This window comes from Ursus americanus, chromosome 4 (genome assembly GCF_024610735.1).
Source record: "Ursus americanus isolate L20-20 chromosome 4, mUrsAme1.1.p, whole genome shotgun sequence".
In the NCBI taxonomy this organism is placed as follows: domain Eukaryota; kingdom Metazoa; phylum Chordata; class Mammalia; order Carnivora; family Ursidae; genus Ursus; species Ursus americanus.
Window position 1 is genome coordinate 77,866,294 of NC_142130.1, and position 22,269 is coordinate 77,888,562.

The following is a 22,269-nucleotide window of genomic DNA, read 5'->3' on the forward strand; positions in this document are numbered from 1 at the left end:
AATTTCCCTGATGGCTAATGATTTTGAACATTTTTTCATGTGTCTGTTAGCCATTTGTATGTCATCATTGGTAAAGTGTCTGTTCATATCTTCTGCCCATTTTATGATTTGTTTATTTGTTTCTTGTGTATTGAGTTTGAGAAGTTCTTTGTAGATCTTGGATACCAGTCTTTTATCTGTAGTATCATTTGTAAATATATTCTCCCATTCCGTGGGCTGCCTCTTCATTTTTTTGATTGTTTCCTTGGCTGTGCAGAAGCTTTTTATTTTGATGAAGTCCCACATGTTCATTTTATGTTTTGTTTCTCTTGCCTTTGGAGATGTGTCATGAAAAAGGTTGCTTTGGCCGATGTCGTAGAGGTTGTTGCCTATGTTGTCCTCCAGGATTTTGATGGACTCCTGTCTCACATTGAGGTCTTTCATCTATTTGGAGTTTATCTTTGTGTATGGTGTGAGAGAGTGGTCAAGTTTCATTCTTTTGCATGTAGCTGTCCAATTTTCCCAGCACCATTTATTGAAGAGACTGTCTTTTTTCCACTGGATGTTTTTTCCTGCTTTATCAAAGATTAGTTGCCCAAAGAGTCGAGCGTCCATTTCTGGGTTCTCTATTCTGTTCCATTGGTCTGTGTGTCTTTTTTTGTAGCAGTACCATGCTGTCTTTGTGATCACAGCTTTGTAGTACAGCTCGAAATCCGGCATTGTGATGCCCCCAGCTTTTCTTTTTCCTTTTCAACAATTCCTTGGCGATTCGGGGCCTTTTCTGGTTCCACACAAATTTAAGGGCTATTTGTTCCAGTTCTTTGAAAAATGTCACTGGTATTTTGATCGAGATAGCTTTGAAAGTGTAGATTGCTCTGGGTAGCATGGACATTTTAACTATGTTAATTCTTCTGATCCGTGAGCATGGAATATTTTTCCATCTTTTTGTGTCTTCTTCGATGTCTTTCAAGAGTGATTTGTAGTTTCTAGACTATAGGTCCTTTACGTCTCTGGTTAAGTTAATTCCAAGGTAACGTATGGTTTTTGGTGCTATTGTAAATGGGATGGATTCCCTAATCTCTCTTTCTTCAGTCTCGTTATTCGTGTGTAGAAATGCAACTGATTTCTGAGCATTGATTTTGTATCCCGCCACATTACTGAATTGCTCTATAACTTCTAATAGTTTGGGAGTGGATTCTTTTGGGTTTTCCATATAGAGTATCATGTCATCTGCGAAGAGAGACATTTTGACTTCTTCTTTGCCGATTTGGATACCTTTTATCCCTTTTTGTTGTCTGATTGCTGTTGCAAGGACTTCTAGTACTATGTTGAATAATAATGGCGAGAGTGGGCATCCTTGTCGTGTTCCTAATCTTAAGGGAAAGGCTTCCAGCTTTTCCCCATTGAGAATGATATTTGCTGTAGGCTTTTCATAGATGGTTTTTATGAGATTGAGAAATGTACCCTCTATTCCTACACTCTGAAGGGTTTTAATCAGGAAAGGATGCTGTATTTTCTCAAATGCTTTTTCTGCATCTGTTGAGAGAATCATATGATTTTTGGCTTTTTTCTTGCTAATAAAATCTATGACACTGATAGATTTGTGAATGTTGAACCACCCTTGCATCCCAGGGATGAATCCTACTTGGTCATGATGGATAATCCTTTTAATGTACTGTTGCATTCTATTAGCCAGGATCTTGTTGAGAATTTTGGCATCCATATTCATTAGGGAAATCGGTCTGTAATTCTCCTTTTTTGATGGGGTCTTTCCCTGGTTTGGGGATCAAGGTAATATTGGCCTCATAGAATGAGTCTTGTGCTTTTATTAACCTGTTTCTCTCTGAAATATCAGACTTGCTTCAAAACTTGTTGAGCCCCTACAATGTGCCAAGCATTCTTTGAGAATTAAGGAATTATGAATAAAAATAGGGTCTGAGACTGAGGGGAGAGAAGAAAACCATGTAAGCCAGGCTTTTTCCTCAAAGAGGTATCGTGAAAAGGAAGGCATTTATTGATGATGGGGAGTACAAGAGAATGTACTTTAAAGAGCTTAAACATACCCAACAAGTCCTTGATAAAAGTTTTCTTTTTTTCTCATGTTTTTGATTTTACATTTCATTTCTTTAAATGTTTTCAATATAGTTAAGCTACATTCTTTTTTTATAATAATTTTTTATTATGTTATGTTAGTCACCATACAATATATCCTTAGTTTCTGATGTAGTGTTCCATGATTCATTATTTAGTTAAGCTACATTCTTAGTCTAATTCCAGTTTTTGAAATTTTGTGGGTCTGTTTCTCCTTTTGGATGCTTTAATTGACTCTTGCTCACAGTGCCTTATTTCACCATGTCTTTTATGAAGAATATGAGTTTAGGTTGAAGAGAACATAATTTATAAACATCCTGGCAGTGTGGGCTAATGATACAGTTGCTTGGAAGGAGATTATATTTGTCTTCTAGTTAGCTGTGAGCCCTATGTGTGGCACTGCTTTTTTGCTTAATTTCTTAGCTTGGAGGTTCCCAAAGAACATGTGTTTATAATTAAATTCCGGAACCTGGGATATGGCCGAGTGTGGTTAATCTACTTAAATAGAAACATTTCCCCCCGGCCAGGAGAGTCAGCTCTCCTTATCACTGCCCTTTTGCCAGTGAGCTGATTTATTCTATATCCTTCTCGTACTAAGGGTGAATTTTATTCTGATCCAGTGTTATCTGGTGTTCTATAGCACCCCCATTTATAGGCAAGTTTTGACCCCATCTTTGTGCAATCTGTGCACCTTTTGCTTAGTACAATCCACAGATTTCCAGTATCACTTTATACTCTGATTTTTAGATTTTTCTTCCTTTTTTCCCCCTTGATGCTCCATTACTTTTCTGAAAGCTCAGCTATATGTACCTGGAAGGAAGGGGTGGTGGGATGGGTTTTGGAGTGTGGTCACACTATCTTGTCTACTATAGTCTTAGAAATATAAGTCTTTCAATGTGTATTAAAATATAATTCAAATTCTCTTCTAAAATTTTAGAATGTTCAGCTATTTTATTTCAAATTGGACAACTTACTTATTGAACATCTCCTCTATTTTATTACCATTGTCCTGGTTCCTTCACTTAATTTATTTATCTTATGGAAAGAGTGTTCATTCACATTTCTTATGCAATGCTTTTCTTCTTTTCATGGAAATATTTTAGTAGGTAGTCAAAATGTAGTTTATATTTTTATTGTTATGATAACAGTGTACTATTTACTCTTGCAAACAAGGCTCCAGATGTTGGGCAAACATTTTCTGTAGTTATTGCCCAATGTGGTAGCACATATACAACCAAGAATGTAAATATGGAAGTGAGTATGAATTTACTCATTTGCGTGACAAACCAATTTCAACATGTTATATTAAATAAGTCCTGCATTTGGTCTGGTTGTGAGTTGCATATTAATGTAACAGCCATAATGTTGTTAGATTGTATTTTATAATTAGATTGTATTTTATAAAACTTTCGTTTCTTTTTACAGGCAATAAAAATTTACAGGGAAAATAATTGCTGTTTGGATCATGTAGCTTATAGATCATATTATAAAATCTTAGAATTCATGTTGAAAGCCATACTTAATTATGATTTAAATATTTTTTCCAGCTCTTCTTCAAGTGACAATTTCACTTAGCAAAGTAGAGCTTAGTGTGGGCGAATCTAAATTCTTCACATGTACAGGTATGTATTTGTACAAATACTTTCCAATGACATCCTGTTTTATGCTTTAATTATTTAATATTATATATTGGCAAAATTTAGATGGTGAAAAACAATTCTCTGAAAATAAAACCTTATATTTTCATTGGGTTTATGAGGTTGGGAGTGTTAATAACCATATTTTTCATGTTAAAAAGTATGAATTTTATTTCTGTTAATTTCAAGTTATTAATTTTGACTGCCAAACAGACTAGCTCATTTATTTTTAAAATAACTTGTTATCAAATATAATGTATGCACAAGAACTTAAATAAATTCAAATATTATTCCTGTATAAATAGTAATATTAGGATGAATGTAAATATTATAACTGAATTATCTTTGTAAATATGCAATGAATAAATTAGGTACGGCACACTGCACTACAGTTGCACCTGAATGAAAACTTTGGGACAAAGCAAATCAAATCCATCCTTATAAAGAGTGAGTGAAAAAAAGAAGTAGATATTTAACCAGCAAAATTTTTACAAGAATTTTGTGACTATTGATCAAAAGTGTCATATATCATAATACCTGTGAGAAATTTTATGGACCTCATTTAGTTTAATCATACACATGCAGAATTTTTTCAGAAAACATTTAAATGCTTAAGCAACAAATTCTAATTCAGAGTATTGTAGAGCTCACAAATGCACACATTTGACTTGTATTTATATTCATGAAATTAATTTTTATGCATATAAGCCTTCATATCTAAAGTTTTAAAAAATATTCATCTAGAGCCAAAATTGTTTTTTAGGGTATTTTAAAATTGTTTGTATTCCTGATTATGCTTAAGTAATTCAAACCTGGGTTAAAATAGACATTTCTGATATAAAATGCATTATATAAGTCTTGAGAATTTCTTGACTTATTTGAATTATTATTAAAATTAATGAAAATAGAAAGAGTTATAACATTTATAAATCACATATGCTATATATAATACACATATTACATGATATTATATATGTATAATATCACATTGTATGAAAAACTAATAACCCATGATTCTTCATATGTTCGTCTTTCTAAAGGCTGAATTGATAGGTCTATGGATACATATATTTGCATATTGGCAAATAGAAAGGCAGAGAGCAAGTGAGATATTGGTTCAACGTCATTTATTATGTCAACAGAGCTTTGGCATAAGAATGTAGATCATTGTTTTTAAATCTCATCCATATTTTATATACACAAATGCACACATGCACAAACATAGCTCAGTTGTGTCACATATTTACAGAAGACTGAAGTAGTTTAAAAATGAATTTTGAAAATGAAATTTTATTATTTTCTTACATTTGCATATCACAATGATTTAAATTATATAATGTTATTACCTCTCTGGGTATAACATAAGGTCAAATTAAGACATAATTTAAAAGAATGAATTAGCATCATTTAGTGTGCTAAGTTTTGCTTGTAAAACAAAGCAAAATAATGAAATATTTTCTTTTTCTTATATAAAGATATATAACCAAGAGCCATACTGGTGTCATATAAGTGGCCTTATATAGGAATAGAGTAGTAAGACAACAATCTAAAAAAGGGATGTATGGAATCCCTGAAAATCAGAATGCTTTCATGTATTTTTCCTGCTACAATGCTGACCAAGTTGCTATAACTCTGAAGTTTTCTGATACACTAAAACATAGACATCTAGACTCAATAAAATAAATGTCTTAAATTTACACTATCAGGTAGTCAGACCCTCAGAGAGCTAAAGAGTATGCCATAAACAGCAAATGAATTTGTATACCACATTTTTAAGAAAATAAAAATTTTAATGTTATTTATCAGTATGTCCAGTAGTCTAGTCTTAAAATAACATGGGAAGTTTCACTGGAAATTATTATTTATTAGAGATGTTATAAAGGAGAATCATGACTGACTGCTCTATGAAAATCCTGTATAAACTCTCCATGATAATGAACTTTTATACCATATTATTAAGAAAGAAAATGTCTAAAATATTTCACAGAATGTCCTATATAATTTACCGTATAAAATGAGATTTTGTATTGTTCAAATTTAAAGTGCTGCTCATTTAAATTATTCATTTGTAACTTCTCTCTGGAGAAGGGAATCGAAACAAATACTTTCCCCAAATGAGTCATCCCATAAGCACTATGGTTTTATGGTTCTGTCCAGAAAGAACTGAAGTTAATATAACTAAGATCCATTTAAGATTTAACTAAACTATCTTTCATACTTTTTGCTCAAGCATGTCTAATTTGATATGGAAAGCACAATAATTTGTGTCTAAAGCTATTTCTTGGGGAAAAAATAAGAAGGAACAATTTTTTCAAAGTGGTCCTGTAGATGTTAACTTTATGCATTTTCCCCTGATACTTTTAAATTAATAGTATATACTGCTTCCACAAATTATCTCTCAAGTAATTAGGTGAAATACATCCTTTTGGTGAGTAAAAGCAAACATTGGAAGCTTCAGCTTTTACAAGGAGGATAATAACCTGGATTCTGAATTGGAAAACTTAAATAAATGTTTACCCTGTAATGATTTGGTTGTAATTGCCTAGCAGTATAAGTATCATTTCAATGCATTCTAATTATCATATGATTAAATAGTTAACAGTTTTAGATTAAAATGATGAAACTATTCATTTCAGTTGAGAAAAGAGATTAGGGCTGCATTTTAAAAAATAGTTATTAGCCTTATCTGTACAAGTTTAACAACTTGGGAAATTAATTCCAAATTCAGTATTATCAAAAGCCAAAGTTTATTTTGTATAAGATTTACATTGTTTTGAGCTTTGCTTTATTGGGGAAAAAGTGCTATCTTCTGACCCTGGCAAAGAGAACAGGGAACAGGTGAAATCATGTTAGTAATTGTGTTTCTGTTCAGATGTATCGATCATATTTAATTTATATCTGACTCTGTGGCCAAGGCAGTTTCAAACTTAACTGTAGTAATAATTCATAGATTGCTATGGTAAAGCTTCAACTATCAGAGATTAAATACCATACTGGAAGTTTCCTGTAGAACTTTTGGGTTTCGCTTACGCAAATGGGACTGAATCCTCAACATTGAATAAATAAGGATGAACATGTGTGCTAACATTTGTGTTTACTTTCAATTTTGTAAGATTTTTCAGACTTCCAGCCTTCTCTTATTTACATTTTTCCCCCAAAATTGTTAAAAGTTGTCACATAATAGTAAATGTCAATGCCAAAACAAACACTTGAAACATATTTTCAAACATTTATTTTCCATGGCTCTTTGCAGCAATTGGTGAACCTGAGAGTATAGATTGGTATAATCCTCAAGGAGAGAAGATAATTTCAACACAGAGGGTAGCAGTGCAAAAGGAAGGTGTTAGATCACGATTAACCATCTACAACGCAAATATAGAGGATGCAGGGATATATCGTTGTCAAGCAACAGATGCCAAAGGACAGACACAAGAAGCTACAGTTGTTTTGGAAATTTACCGTAAGTCATGCATTTATTAGTTGATTGCAGTGGGGTTGTAGAAAAACTTGAACAAAAAAATGCATTTAATATAAACTAACACTCATGAAGAACTATGTGCTAGGCAGTGTCCTGAGACCATTACAAATATCAGCTTATTTATATTTTACCATAGTGCATCTCTAAAGTAGAACAGATAATAAGAAATAGTTTATTATAAACACATAGATGGCGCCAATTCTGTTGGTTAAATAACAGAAATGATTTAATATTCTCCAGCCATTAAAAACCTGGGTAACTAGAGAACGTTAGATTATTTAGTATTATGAATTTATAGGGAGTACTTTTTCACACTAAAATAAAAGGTCAGGATTACAACAAATGAAATTACATATATGATAGCAGTGACCAGTCTAGAATGAGAATTGAGGAAAGGTCAGTGAACAGGAAACTTTGAAAACTCATCTAGTGGAGAATAATATCTAGCTGGATTCTTCACCATCAGAATTTTCATTAATAAAGTTTTCCACATTTACACTTCATCTTATGACTTGAGATTGACTGCTTTCTACATTCCTTCCCCCTTCTTACATTTAGGAATCATTAACCTTTTTTTTTTTTTAAGATTTATTTATTTATTTTAAAAAGGGGGAGGGGGCAGACAGAGAAAGAGAGACAGTCTTTTTTTTTTTTTTTTTAAAGATTTTTATTTATTTATTTGACATAGAGACAGCCAGCGAGAGAGGGAACACAAACAGGGGGAGTGGGAGAGGAAGAAGCAGGCTCATAGCGGAAGAGCCTGATAACGGGGCTCGATCCCATAACACTAGGATCACGCCCTGAGCCGAAGGCAGGCGCTTAACCACTGTGCCACCCAGGTGCCCCAGAAAGAGAGACAGTCTTAAGCACACTCCTTGCTGAGCAGGAAGCCTGGCACAGGGCTGAGCAAGAAGCCTGGTGCAGGGCTGGATCTCATGACCTTGAGATCATGACCTGAGCCTAAACCAAGAGTCAAATTCTTAACCAACTACACCACCCAGGCGCCCCAGGAATCATGACCCTGTTTAAGAACACATTAAGAACACTCCCTAGGCTTGAAACCAGGCTGTATCACTTACTTTTGTGGCTTTGAGCAAATACCTAACCTCTCTGTCTTCAGTTTTGTCGTCTATAAAATAGATATAATAGTATTACCTACCCCATACATAGAGTTGTTTTGAGCCCTACATTAATTAATATTGTATAAAGTGCTTAGAACAATGCCCTACAGTTAATATGTGATAGTATTTGTACCACATGTTAATGAGAAATATGTGAAAAACTGTAAAAGTTTTAAAATACTAAAGGCATCTCTTCCTTAAATAATAATAATAATTATTATTATTACTATTATTATTATTATTATTATTATTATTATAGAAACAAGACAAAAAAAAGGCAAAGCATTCCCACAGCATGACTTCCTCCTTGATACCCAGCACAATTTGGTGCCACTTTTTTGCCCTCATTTTTCCTGATTTAGACTTTGCCCCTACTCCTGTTAGTTTCAAAGCTCCTTAAGAAAAGATGGTGTATCTGTTTATATGAGCCCTACTGTACCTATTTCATAAATAGAAGAAACATAAATTGAGGTGATCGTTTCACAGACATAGTATTTGGAAAGATTTTTCATTACTTTGAATGATGAAAAGGAAGGTGCCTGGTGTTTTGCTTGTAAACTCAAGAAATGACTTTTTTTCCTGTCAGGCACCATGAATTACTTTTGTGCAAATTTCTCAACAAGCATTAATATCCATGTTCATTCATTCATTCAACACACTTATTGGGTGTCTACTACATGACAGGCAATATGCTAAGTCCTAGACACTCAGTTAAACAGAAAATGTCACTGCCCACTTGGTGCTTATTATTTTAGTGAGCAGAGAAACACAAATAATGAACGAACTTAGAAAAATACATGGATGCTAGATATACATGCTATAGAATTCCATAGTGAAGAAAGTGCGGTAAAGAGAGGGAGAATTTAATGGGGGGGTGTTATTTTATCTGTGAAGGTCGAGCAGAAATCTGAAGGAATTCAAAGGAGCACAAGGCCCAAGCATGAGAACAAACCTGGAGTGTTCAAGGGAGTGCAAAGAAGACAGTTTGTCTGGATCACAGGGACTAGGAAAAGAGAGAAGAAATCGGGATCAGAGTGGTGGGGCTGACTCCAGTTCACATAGGACTTAGTATGGCATTGTGAGGACTTTGAATTTAATTCTCAGTGAGATGGGAAGTTCTCGAGTAGAGGAATTCTGTTATCTGGCCTAAGGTTTTAAAGATCTAGAGTTAACTAATGATTTTATCATAGCATTAATCAGCACAGATTTGGGGATATGTTATTGGGAGAAGAGAGCAATAATACTTTTGTGGTTTGTTTTACTTTCTTGATACAGAAAAACTCACTTTCAAAGAAGTGGTATCTCCTCAAGAATTCAAGCAAGGAGAAGATGCAGAAGTGGTCTGCCGAGTTAGCAGCTCACCTGCCCCTGTTGTCAGTTGGTTGTATCATAACGAGGAAGTCACCGCTATTTCCGACAGTTAGTATTTTGGTAACTCCCTAAATTATATGTTCTCATAATATTGCAATTTTTAAAAAGACTGAATCTACCTGACTGCATATAGAAATTTTATTTTTTGGATCCCAAGCATCAAACGTTTTGAGAATCTTAAAGCTCTAAAGTAGGAGTTGGCAAACCAGCGACCACAGGCTGAATTCAGCCCCTCTGCTGTCTTTGAATGGCGTCATGAGATTACAGCCATACCTGTTACATAGTATCCATGGCTGCTTTGGGGACAGGGCTGAGCAGCTGTGACACAGATGGTGTGGCCTACCAAGCCTGCAATACTTATCATTTGGAGATTTACAGAGAAGTTTTGCTGACCCCATCCTATTTAAGAAAAAATTAGTACAAAAGTATAAGGATAATAAGTAAATGAAGAAATCAGTCCTGATGCATTCGAATTCTGCATGTTACAGTTCAAACATCATCCCCTGGGCTCATCTATGTAATCTTAAAATAATATCTATATGAACCCCGTTTATTATTCTGGCACTGTTCTTTCAAAGACACCTACATGTTCTAAATATTATGGTAAGATGCATATGGGTAATAGACAGAAAAGTACATTCATTCAAATTGTCTTCATAATTTTGATTCAGATTGAGCTAAAATTCCAGAATAATATGACATCTGAAACTGAAAGCATAATTTGCTTACATTATGCTACTTTACCATTGTGCATTGGGAGCATTTTCAATTTAGAATATTTTTCAATGCACCTGCATTGCAGAGAATTATGAAATAATTGAATCTTTTCAAATACTTTCCTTCTTGGATGATTCCGTTGTGTGTTTCTAAGAGCTAAAACTTATAGCATAAAGGAGAGAAAGCAGATAGTATCTATTTTTGAATATGTATGGAGAACGTATCATAATCATGTTTAATAGTCATTTTTTAAATTTTGAGACAATTTTTCTCATCTTAGCATTTTCAGCACTTGTCACTTATTGACTACCTCTCTTTTTTTCTATTATAATAAGTTAGTAAGAAATCATACTTTATTTCCTCTTATTTCAGGATAACTGCTTTATATTTCATTAACACGTCACATGAGTACATGTGCAATGTATTTTCAGCTATTTTGCCCTCAATAGTAAAGAAAAGGCAGCTCTTTTATAGCAGTTAGATGACAATGTCTAAACATTTTCAGATTGCCTCATCTTAGACTTCAAGTGTACATCTGGTTTATTGTAAACCTTAATTACATAAGGGTTTTGAAATGAATTATAGTTTTTAAAAGACACAGAGAACAAAAGCCTCAAAGCAGAGATTGATAGTCAAGCGGGATGCTGATGGAGGAGCGCTACTCAGCTACAGCTCACACATTTTTTCCCAGTATCCAGGGACAAGATGATTTGAAGCTGGAATGCCTTTATGGCTCTACTCCTTTCCCTGGCCCAGAAGCTTTGAATTTTCTAACTGCTCTGTATCTAATTCAGATTCTTTCTCTGTAAACAGTGGGTTATTATCTCCAATTTCAACAATAGTTGTGAGTTTCAAATAAGATTTGAGGCACATAATAAATATTTGTTAAATGAATGAATTAAATATTTGCGTATATATCAGTTTCTCAACACAATGACATTTATCTTTCTCCTTCCTTCTCACTGAGTTTTTAAATCTTGAGAATCAGTGTTACCAGAATTATATGTACTCCGGTTATAACTAGAATTAAAAAATCTAATGCAGGGGAAGTGACTAGTCTAGAGTAAGCATGAAACCTGGCTCTGAGTTGCATGACAAGCAAAGAAAAAAGTGACAATTTTTTTTTTCCTTTTTAACTCTAGGATAGAAAGGATTTAGGTGAATTGTGAGGAAAGACAAACTTTTCTAACCTTTTAATATTGGAGGAACTCACCACATAGTTCATTGTTGAACAATTTGTACATTCATAATGGATTTATAAGAAATAATATTCTTCACCTGATTATACCTTGGATGGCCCCTTTAGTAGAGCTAATGGAATAAGATTAAGTGTATAACTATGAAAGGAACATGTAAGGGGATTTAGAATAATGTAGTGTGTCCAGGTAACTTTCTGAAGCCTTAATGTGGTACGTGAGTAAAATTTGCAGGCTCCAGATGATATAATGAAGGTTTGGAAATGTCCATCTTATTATCCATGCTTTTGGTAGCAGCTGCGTGGTAAATACTTATAATTAAAATTCCAATAGAATATTTGAGTGGAGGTTTTCCATGTTGCTTCTTGAAAGAAATCCATCTGCTAAAGAATCCAAGCATTTAGGGAGTGAAGGTGGCATTTTGTTACAAAAGTTGAATATCCCAATGGAGGAATATGCTATTCCAGATGCTCAATCAACCCCAGCCCGTTTGAAAGTTATCCCTGGAATACTCTAAATGCTTTGATCGTTGCCTAATGAAGTACCCTGTTTGTATCAAAAACCATAAATAAAATAATCTTGTTCAATATTTTTTATGTAATCTACTTCAAGTATAAAAATTCATTAAAATTGAACTAGTTATTGAAAACCTAGTATGTGTCATCTAGCATGCTGGATGGTGGCTAGTCCTAGTTAAGATAAACAAGCTCACTGCCTTCAAAATACTAATAATCTAATAGAAAAGATAATAGAGAAATCAGTGAAAAGGTATATCGAGGTCTATGAGAAGGAAAGTGCAATGATAGAGGATGATAAAGAAAGAACATCTCAACCAGTTAGGGCTAAGGAGGGTGTCCAAGATGCCTGCAGAAGAGAGAAATAACTCTTAAATATGAAAAAGGGGTTAACCAGGCAAAGAGTGGTCGGGACTTTTCAGGAAGGGAAGACACCATCTGCAGCGGCCCAGAGGTGAAAGACACCATGAATGGTGCTTTCCAGAAACTAGAATTAGTTAATTATAATAAGAATTTATGAATAAGTGCAACTAGAATACTTATACTAATAGATAAATATAAACCAGGATTGATCACAAGGGACTAAGAGAGGAAACTGGAAAAGAAAGTTGAGCCAAGTCACTATGGCCTTGACATCTCTGTGAGGAAATCTGGAATTTATCCAAAGGGAAAATCACTAAAGGATTTTAATCAAGGCAATGACATGACCTGATATGAATTTGAGAAGGCTATTAGTGCTTCAGTGAGGAGAATGAATTGGATGGTGGTCAAGGCAAAACTCTAGGCACTGATAACAGTTCAAACACTTATGAAATAATTGCTGAAGGAGAAGGAGATTTAGACAAAGTGATGATAAAGAGGGAAGTGACAGGACATGGGGTTTGATTGGATATGCAGATGGAGGGAGATGGAGAAGTCAAGGATGACTCAAGGAGTTTGACTTGGGCAAATAGTTCAATGTAAAGACATGTGAAGACGAGACCTTATGAGGAATCTCAAGTGGAGATAGTAAATTAAACTTTAAATTTGCTGACATTAAAGTACTTAACTAGCCTTCTCAGTAGCTATATCTGGTCTACGATTAAACACTTTTATAGTCATGTAATAGATCTCTGATCTGAGGAAAAATTGTGTCTCAAAATATAGAGGGTGATTGAAGCCGTAGGAGTAGATGAGACCAACCATCAGTAGCTGGGAATGAGAAGCAAAGAGGGCTAGAAAAAAAGATCTGCCTGAAGAAGCATAAAGCAGATCGCCTATTGAGTATTACCTTATTTCACTTATTTTTCTGAATGCAATAAGGAAAATTTGGGTTTTAATAATGAAAGTTCTGTATAATTGAGAGAAACAAATAATCTCTAATAATCAAATAGTTCTAATATCTGTAGTTATCTGTGATTGACTAAAGCAGTGCCTTCTTCAAATGTTTTCTGCTAGCGCATAATCACGACGCACTTCTGTTTGATAGTTTACTTAACATCATTCCATGGACTTTACATACATACCTAGAATTTGACATGCGATTTTCATGTAGTTTGTTTTCTGTTTGGAAACATCGATATCTATTTAGATTTAGCAGGCAACTACTGAATTCCTAATATTCTAATAGTTTTCTCTCAACTGGTAAAATTAATATATTAAAATGGCTATTTGAAACTAAAATTTTACAATTAAAAGAAACACTGATTTATTCCCATCAAATTATGTATTATATACATTCAAATTATTTTCCTTTTTGTAACAAGTATTGCCTTCCTGATTAAAATAATTCTTCCCCTTACTATTTTTTTAACTAAATACACTATAAACATTAAGGAACATTAGAGTTAAAGGATAATACATATTTTAGTAATTTAAAAATATATTATGGTGATCAAGGTATAATTATGTGCATCCCTCTCTAAATTTGAACTTCTTAAATTGATAATTGCTTGCCACCCTAATTTCCAGCCACATGCTTGAATAGAAGATCTTTTAACTGACTTTGAAGCAATTCTGAATTTTTAGGAGTTCTGAGTTACTCCAGTACTTCTTATGAGTTTAAATTTAAAATTTCTTACAGATTCTTTTCCTCCAGGCTTTTCTTAGAGAAAAGGAAAATTAACCAAGGGAAAGTATCTGCATAAATATTTGTGTCTCTCTTCTTAGGGTCAACCTAAAGAAGAAATAAACATTATGGGAAAGTTTGTGGAGTAGTCCCCCCCTTGTCCATGGGGGATACATTTCAAGACCCCAGTGGATGCTTAAAACCACAAGTATTTCCAGACCTTATAGTGTTTTTTCCTAAAAAAACAAAACAAAAACAAAAACACATATATATGATAAAGTTCAATTTATAGCTTAGGCACTTAATTTATAAATTAGGAGATTAACAGCAATTACTAACAATAAAATAGAACAATTTTAACGATATACCATAATAAGTTATGTGAATGTGGCCACTCTCTCAAAATAGCTTATTGTACTGAACTCACCTTTTTTACTTTTATGACGTGAGATGATACAATGCCTACATGATAAGATGCAATGAGGTGATGTAGGGTTAGGCCACTATAGACCTTCTGATAAAATTTCAGAAGGAGGACCATCTGCTTCTAGACCACAGTTGACTGCAGGCAAACGAAACTGCAGAAGGCAAAATCATGGATGGGGGGGGGGGGACTACTGTACTTCCTGAGCTGAAAATTATATCTGTTGCTCTATAATCAATATTTTCTATTTCTGGGATCCTCTGAATCTACATATTTCCACTCTTTGTTAATTTTCTCCTGCTTACCCATAGAAAGCATAGTCCTCCCATAGTCTGATCACTCCCCTATTTGTATTTGCAGCCCAAACTAGAATTGGTGTGGCATTAAGGAATTGCATTAAAGAATCACTATAGCAGATGAAACCCCAATCTGAATTGAACCCCAAACTGCCTGATACCATAGCAGTTAATTTCTCAGGTATACAAAGTCCAGTTGGCAGCAGGGATAGGGGTAGGACTGTACCCCATGCATCCTTTTAAAGCTCCAGGCTGGGGGAGCCTCTACCTTTTTCTCAGGGTTCCATGTTTGCCCTAACCTATCAAGCCAGCAGATAGGGGAAGAGCAATAAACATTGGAATAGGTCCAAAAAGTAACCTTTGATGGTATAACAGTAAATATCCCAGAGATGAACACCTTAAACTAATGGCATTTCTACTTTACCAAAAGGTCCAAGGGGGTCAAGGATGTAGCTCTCTTATTTACCAAAGTATCTCAAATACTGTACAAAGCAAATAGATGATGTTCAATGATGTATTAATTAATTAATACAAATAGATATGTTCAGTGATGTATTAATTAATTAATTAATTGAAGATATTGCTTTTGCAACATGTTTTAAAATAGGACTAGAGTTCAGACCATTCTTTATTTGATAAGAAGGGAAAAGGTCTTAACACTGCAACAAAATTGTGATGATTAAAAACTCAGTCCAGACATCGTGGAAACACTGTCAGGCTGAGACGCTGCCTAGGCTAGCCAGATTATTTTAAGCAATCAACTAATGCATGACCTGTAACAGCTTATTTTTAATGTATATTCATGTGCGTCTACTCACACCTAAAATGAAATCTTGAAATAAAATTAAGTCTAATCTGTTCATTCCTAAAGTGGATTATCTGCATTTAGGGAACAAATTCAAATAAATTCAAGATATGGCCATTTTATATGTCCTCTATGTGACTTGAATACTTTTGTATCATTTAGCTGCCTCCTCAGGGTATGCAAAATTATTAGTTTAATTATTGTGTGAGGAAGGCTGTTCAATCAATTTTCTAACCCTTTTCCATACTCAAGTTGCTACATATTTGCAGTCAGAATATCTTCATGTCTGCAATATCTAATCTCTCAGCATTGTTCTTTTGTATATCATTTCTGCATTCAAAGTACCAAGGGGAAAATAATAGCCTAACCATTTTATGTGGAAATAAAGTCTTGAATGTGTTTTAGAAAAAAAGGTGTAACAAGGCAGTGTGGAGTGGAAAAATTGAAGCCATGAAATTACATTTTACTTTCAAATTTGAATTTGTTTGTTGATGAAAAGTTTGATAGTGTCAGACAAGTGCCATATTTTAACTCTCAGCAATTTAGAGCACGCTGGACTCTGCTTTCAATTACTGATATCATTTCCTCCTCTTTGCTTACTTTCCAGATCGCTTTGCTATGCTAGCCAACAATAATCTGCAGATTCTCAACATCAATAAAAGTGATGAAGGTATATACAGGTGTGAAGGAAGAGTGGAGGCTAGGGGAGAAATTGACTTCCGTGATATCATCGTTATTGTTAATGGTAAGCAGAGAATAATTTGTACCTCTTTTATTATCGCATGTTGGCAATACGTTTATTGACAAGGCAGCCATGCAAATGCAGCACTCTAATACACCTCTTCTCTACCTGGAGGAAATCTCCTCACCTCAGTGATAGCATCTGTTACATTGTCTGTAGCCTCACGGGCAGGATCCTTAACTTACTTAACACCATCATCTTCTTTTACGAAGAGTCTGGTAAGAGAGTAGTTGCCTTTTGCTGGCTTTGTAGTTGTTGAGAGAATGCCGAGTGAAACATAGTAAAGTATCATATTAGATTTAATTTTTAAATTGCTTGAATCACTTGTTGTTTAAACTAATCTATTTAATAGTTTAGTAGGTTTTTTCAAATTAAAATTAATAATTGATTCCACAAAGAGATTAATAACTAACTTTATGGCATCACAATGACATCTCTTCTTCCAAACTTGGCTTCTCCTGCTATATTACCTCCCTGTATTAACATGACATTCTGTGAGCCCAGAAGATACATTAACATTATCGTAGTTGTCTCTGTCTTGGTAATCTAATCTGTAAATGACACGTGTACCGCATTTTTCAACATCTCTCGAATATATTCTACCATGATGCCCTCCATAAGAGTGCAGCCCTTTCAAATTGTTGTGTTTTTTTTTCTTTTTCTTGAATTGCTACAAGTTGTTTCCTCTACGGTCAGTCTCATAATTTCAACTTTTTCTCCATCCAAACTTTCAACACTAAAAATTGCCAATGCTTCCCATTATCTTCGAGATAAAGTCAAGACCACTTTTCTTGGCATAGGAAGCCTTTTATGATCACCAGCCCTCTTCCCTAACATTCAACCATGAGCAGCCTGTGCTTCAGCCATATGGAAATACTAGTAGTAACACTACACAAATGCACTTTTGTTTTTTCTTCTGCTTTAAAATAAGAAGTTAGGGGCTCTTTCTTGGGTGGATCAGTCCATTAAGCTTCTGACTCTTGATTTTAGCTCAGGTCATGATCTCAGGGTCATGAGATGGAGCCCCATATCAGGCTCAGTGCTGGGCATGGAGCCTGCTTAAGATTCTCTCTCTCTCCCTCTGCTCCTTTCCCTCTAAAAAATAAAATAAAATAAAATATAAAATAAATTAGTGAGAACTATAATGACAGGATTCTATAAGCAGAATGTCATTTGTTCTTTTTAGGATAGACAAAATATAAAATTAAGGAGTTAGCCACATGTTTCCTATGAGTTAGGGCAAGGATGGAGAAATAAATCTATGCCTTCTTCTGTATCCTATCCTCATCCTGCCATGAGTTATTGCTCCAGTTTCTTAGACTGAACACTAGGAATCGCATATAGATCTAAAAGAGTTCTTTGGCTGAGTAATATTTCATTGTGTGCATATACCACATCTTCTTTATCCACTCATCTGTGGATGGACATCTGGGCTCTTTGCATAGTTTGGCTATTGTGGACATTGCTATTGTAAACATTGGGGTGCAGTTGCCCCTTTGGATCACAATGTTAATATCCTTTGGGTAAATACCTAGTAGTGCAGTTGCTGGGTTATAGGGTAGCTCTATTTTTTAACTTTTTGAGGAACCGCCATACTGTTTTCCAGAGTGGCTATACTAGCTTACATTCCCACCAACAGTGTGAGAGGGTTCCCCCTTCTCCACATACTTGCCAACGTTTGTTGTTTTCTGACTTGTTAATTTTAGCCAGAAATCTTACCATTTGCAACAACATGGATAGAACCGGAGGATATTATGCTGAGCAAAATAAGTCAGTCGGAGAAAACCAATTATCATATGGTTTCACTCACATGTGGAATTTAAGAAACCAAACAGAGGATCATAGGGGAAAGGAGGGAAAAATAAAACAAGATGAATTCAGAGAGTGACACAAACCATAAGAGACTCTTAATCTTAAGAAACAAGCTGAGGGTTGCTGCGGGGGAGGTGAGTGGGGGCTGGGGTAACTGGGTGATGGGCATTAAGGAGGGCACATGATATAATGAGCACTGGCTGTTGTATGCAATTGATGAATAACTGAGCTCTACATCTGAAACTAATAATACACTATATGTTAATTAATGGAATTTAAATAAAATAAGAAAAATAAATAAATAAAAATAAAAGAGTTCATTGGTTTTTCACTACCTGCAACAAAGGTAGTTTGACCACAACGTTCATGCTGAAAGAGAAAGAGAATGTAAAAACACTGCTGTCTTTTTCTCTCTTCTCTAAGTTTGTAATTAATTGAGATTTGTGGATAATATGATGGAATAGACCAGACAGTATGACAGTAGAAATTACACATGCTCATGGAGGCGGCCAAAGGGCCAGGCCTTCAGAGGAGAAGCTTTTCTTTTTTAGAAGGGCAGAGTCTGGTATTTATCACGAGTACCATAATCCAGAGGTTTTGACCTTCAACACAGGGGGAAGATTTCAGTGCATGAAGAATAGGTTTAAAATGGAGGTATGTATCTAGTCTGTATCTCCATCTATTTCTATTACCAGTAAGCATCTCTAAACTATTTCTGTCTATTTTATACAGTAAACAAAGATAACTGGTACTATTTAGTGTAACTATTGACAGCTCTCTACTGTGCTTTATTTCCAAAATAATTTATGTTGGCATATAAAAGTGTATTTTGTCACAGACAAATCATTGTGCTGAGTATTCTTTTATGAAAATGGGGATTATAATATTAGTTTTTACATGTAAAGTTTTGGAGGCAGTATATAAATATTTACTATTATATGTTATATATATATCTATATCTATAGATATAGATATATATATATGTATGTCAAATTATGCATGTATTTTTACACTAAAACAGGAACTCGAGTCTGATATTAAAAAGGAAGTATTGGGACATCTGGGTGGCTCAGTTGGTTAAGCATCTGCCTTCAGCTTATGATCCCAGGGTCCTGGGATGGAGTCCTGCATCAGGTTCCTTGCTCAGTGGGGAGCCTGCTTCTGCCTCGGCCTGCTGCTCTCCCTGCTTGTGCTTTCTACCTCTCTCATTCTCTCTCTCTGAAAAATAAATAAATAAAATAAAAATTTTAAAAAGGAAGTGTTATGTAGCAGACATAACATGTTCACCTTTTATTAACTATTTTGCTATTATAACTTCTACCTTAATATATTTAATAAGCGTTCTAATCTGTTTCCTTACTAGTTTATCTGTGAATGTTTATACATGATTACATTTATTTCGAAGGAAGCATCATTCGGGTATGAGTGTGTTCAATTAACAGGGTTTGAATCTTCAGGTCCATCATGGTGTGCACTCAAACTGCAGTAGTTAGTTCTGTATGTCTGTTCCTATTATGTCAGGTTCACAAGTAGATAACATGGGATTGTGTTCTTTTGTGCCACTCAAATCAATCACGTAGGTGGTTTTCTGTTCTGTCAGCATCACACTGAGCCTCCCAAAGGCAAATCATTCTCCTTCCACATCCCAATTTCCTCTAACAGAATCAACTACAGATCCTAATCTGACCTTTGCTCGAACACTGCTTTATCTCCACTTCTTCTAATTAGTCACATTTTCCCTTCATGGTCACAAACTCTCATACCTTAGAATTCCCGGCACCACTTTTCTTCAAAATAACAGTGTTCACAAAGATCAACCATTGATTTATCCCCCTTCTGGATGATGCAGTTGGACCCTGTCAAGGGAATGCATTGACTAATGCCACCAGTTCGTTTGTGCTTTGCTCTCACATTCTGCCTTTACTTCAGCCAGAAAAATCATTCTGCTCCAGTCTTATTGACTCTTGTGCCGCTTACTGGCGACTGGCTCCTTTTAAATTTCGAACTCTCCTTAAAAGTATCCCCCTATTAGTTCTCTCCTTTAAAACCTCTTGAAGACATTTCAGTGAAAAGTTCAAGGGTGCAAAAAATAATAATAAAATAAAAGCAATAGCTTTATCCACATTATCTTACCTTTCTTCAATTACAAATTTGACTTGTTCTATGACCTTTTCCTCTGCTTATGTTGCAAGCCCTCTCTCTTCATTGCCATTTATCTTTATCCTAACTGATTTGGATTTTATCCTGGACCTCCTTCACTTGTCTTCTTCCCCCTCAAGTGCATTGGAGTCCTGACCAAAGGCTCCAGGTGACTCTTTATGGACATTTCACTACTTCCTTGTAAAATCTTGGCTCTGGAAGAAGCTCTGCTCTTCTACTTTTTGTTCTTTGAAAACTTTTCCCACATGTTTCCTTTCTTCCAGTTCATACCCTTTTGTTTCAATAAGTAGTTGAAAGGTATTTTTGCTAGGTTCCTCTGTGGTACCAACAATATTAAATGTTAGGGATATTTTTTCCTGAGCATCTGGGTGGTTCAGTTGGTTGGGCAACTGCCTTTGGCTCAGGTCATGATCCTGGAGTCCCAGGATCGAGTCCCGCATCAGGCTCCCTGCTCAGCGGAGAGTCTGCTTCTCCCTCTGACCCTAACCCAGCTCGTGCTCTCTCTTAAATAAATAAATAAAATCTTAAAAAGAAAAGGAATATTTTTTCCTTAACTCCCGCTACGACCTTCTTACTATATTTCTCAGTGCCTAGGTGTAGTTTTTCACAAATATTTCTCTCTCCTCCCTTGAAGAGGTTAAATGTCACTGCTCATGGACATGTGGATTATGGTGCTTCCAGTGGGAAAGTTGTGTATCCCCACCCAACTGATGACATGACTTGTTCTGGCCAATGGCTTATAAGCAAACACAGTCTACGCTATGACTGAAATCAAGTTGCTAGATGAATCACATTTCTTATCATGTTCTTTCCTTCTGACATGAAACTAGCATGACACGAGACACTTCTCCTTCACCTTGGACACCATGAGGAAGACATGTGCAGCAGAGTCCCAGCTGACATGCAGGTGCAGACACATAACATAAATAAGAAGTAAAGTGCATTTTTTTAAGCTCTGAAATTTAAGACTCATTTGTTATCACAGCAAAGCAGACACATGCAATGCCAGTGGCTTTTTCCTACTTAAAATAAGCAAATTAAATACTATCTGACCTAGGGGTACTTCTGAAATTACTTCCCTGAGTATGGCACAGACATCTTATAAACCTACTTTGCCCTGATGTGATCATTTCTTATGATTTTTTTATCACCGCATCTCAAAATATTGGAATCTCAACTGAAGACTTTGACTGCAGTTTCAATATTAATTTATATTGCATTTGTATATTTATTAAACAGGTGCATATGAAGTGCTAGCTATATGTTTCACACTATGTTATGCTCAGAATACTAAAAGGCTTAATGTAGCATCATTTCCCTCAAGGCACTTAGAGTTTTATGTTAATAACTTAAAATAATCGACTTTACTAAAGTCCTTTACGGTTTATGGGGAAGCAGGATACAAAAGAATATACTAAGGGCAATTTTTATAGATATTCACAGGGTATTTTATAATAAGAAGGGGCACCTAATGTAGCTTAAGGGGAGACGTGGTTGGTATTTGGGATAAATCTATTGATGAAAAGGTGTCACCGTGTAGAAAAGAGAGAGGGAGAGACAGAGGGACAAATAAAGCAGCATCTGCAAAAGCAAAAAGAGGTATGATGTGAAAAAGCATCCAGTTGGGGCACCTGGGTAGTTGGTTAAGTGTCTGCCTTCAGCTTAGGTCATGATCCCAGTGTCCTGGGATTGAGCCCTGCAACAAGCCCTTCATCAGGCTCCCTGCTCATCAGGGAATCTGCCTTTCCCTCTGCCTCTCTGCTTGCTCCTGCTCTTTCTCTCGCTCTCAAATAAATAAAATCTTAAGAAAAGAAAAAGCATCCAGTAACTTAACCGTTATTGGAATGTAATATTTTGGGGAGGGAGTGATGGTAGTGT

The 22,269-nt window shown here is 35.1% G+C and overlaps 1 protein-coding gene across 2 annotated transcripts in view; it reads left to right on the plus strand.

Moving 5' to 3' along the window:
• NCAM2 (neural cell adhesion molecule 2) overlaps positions 1–22,269 on the plus strand; it is a 506,926-nt gene that overhangs the window by 290,337 nt on the left and 194,320 nt on the right. For both annotated transcript variants that reach the window (XM_087861739.1, XM_087861738.1), the window contains exons 2-5: positions 3,618–3,692; positions 6,961–7,167; positions 9,582–9,725; positions 16,285–16,422. In XM_087861739.1, the coding sequence (XP_087717865.1) occupies positions 3,618–3,692; positions 6,961–7,167; positions 9,582–9,725; positions 16,285–16,422 (564 nt within the window). The remainder of the gene's footprint in view (positions 1–3,617; positions 3,693–6,960; positions 7,168–9,581; positions 9,726–16,284; positions 16,423–22,269) is intronic.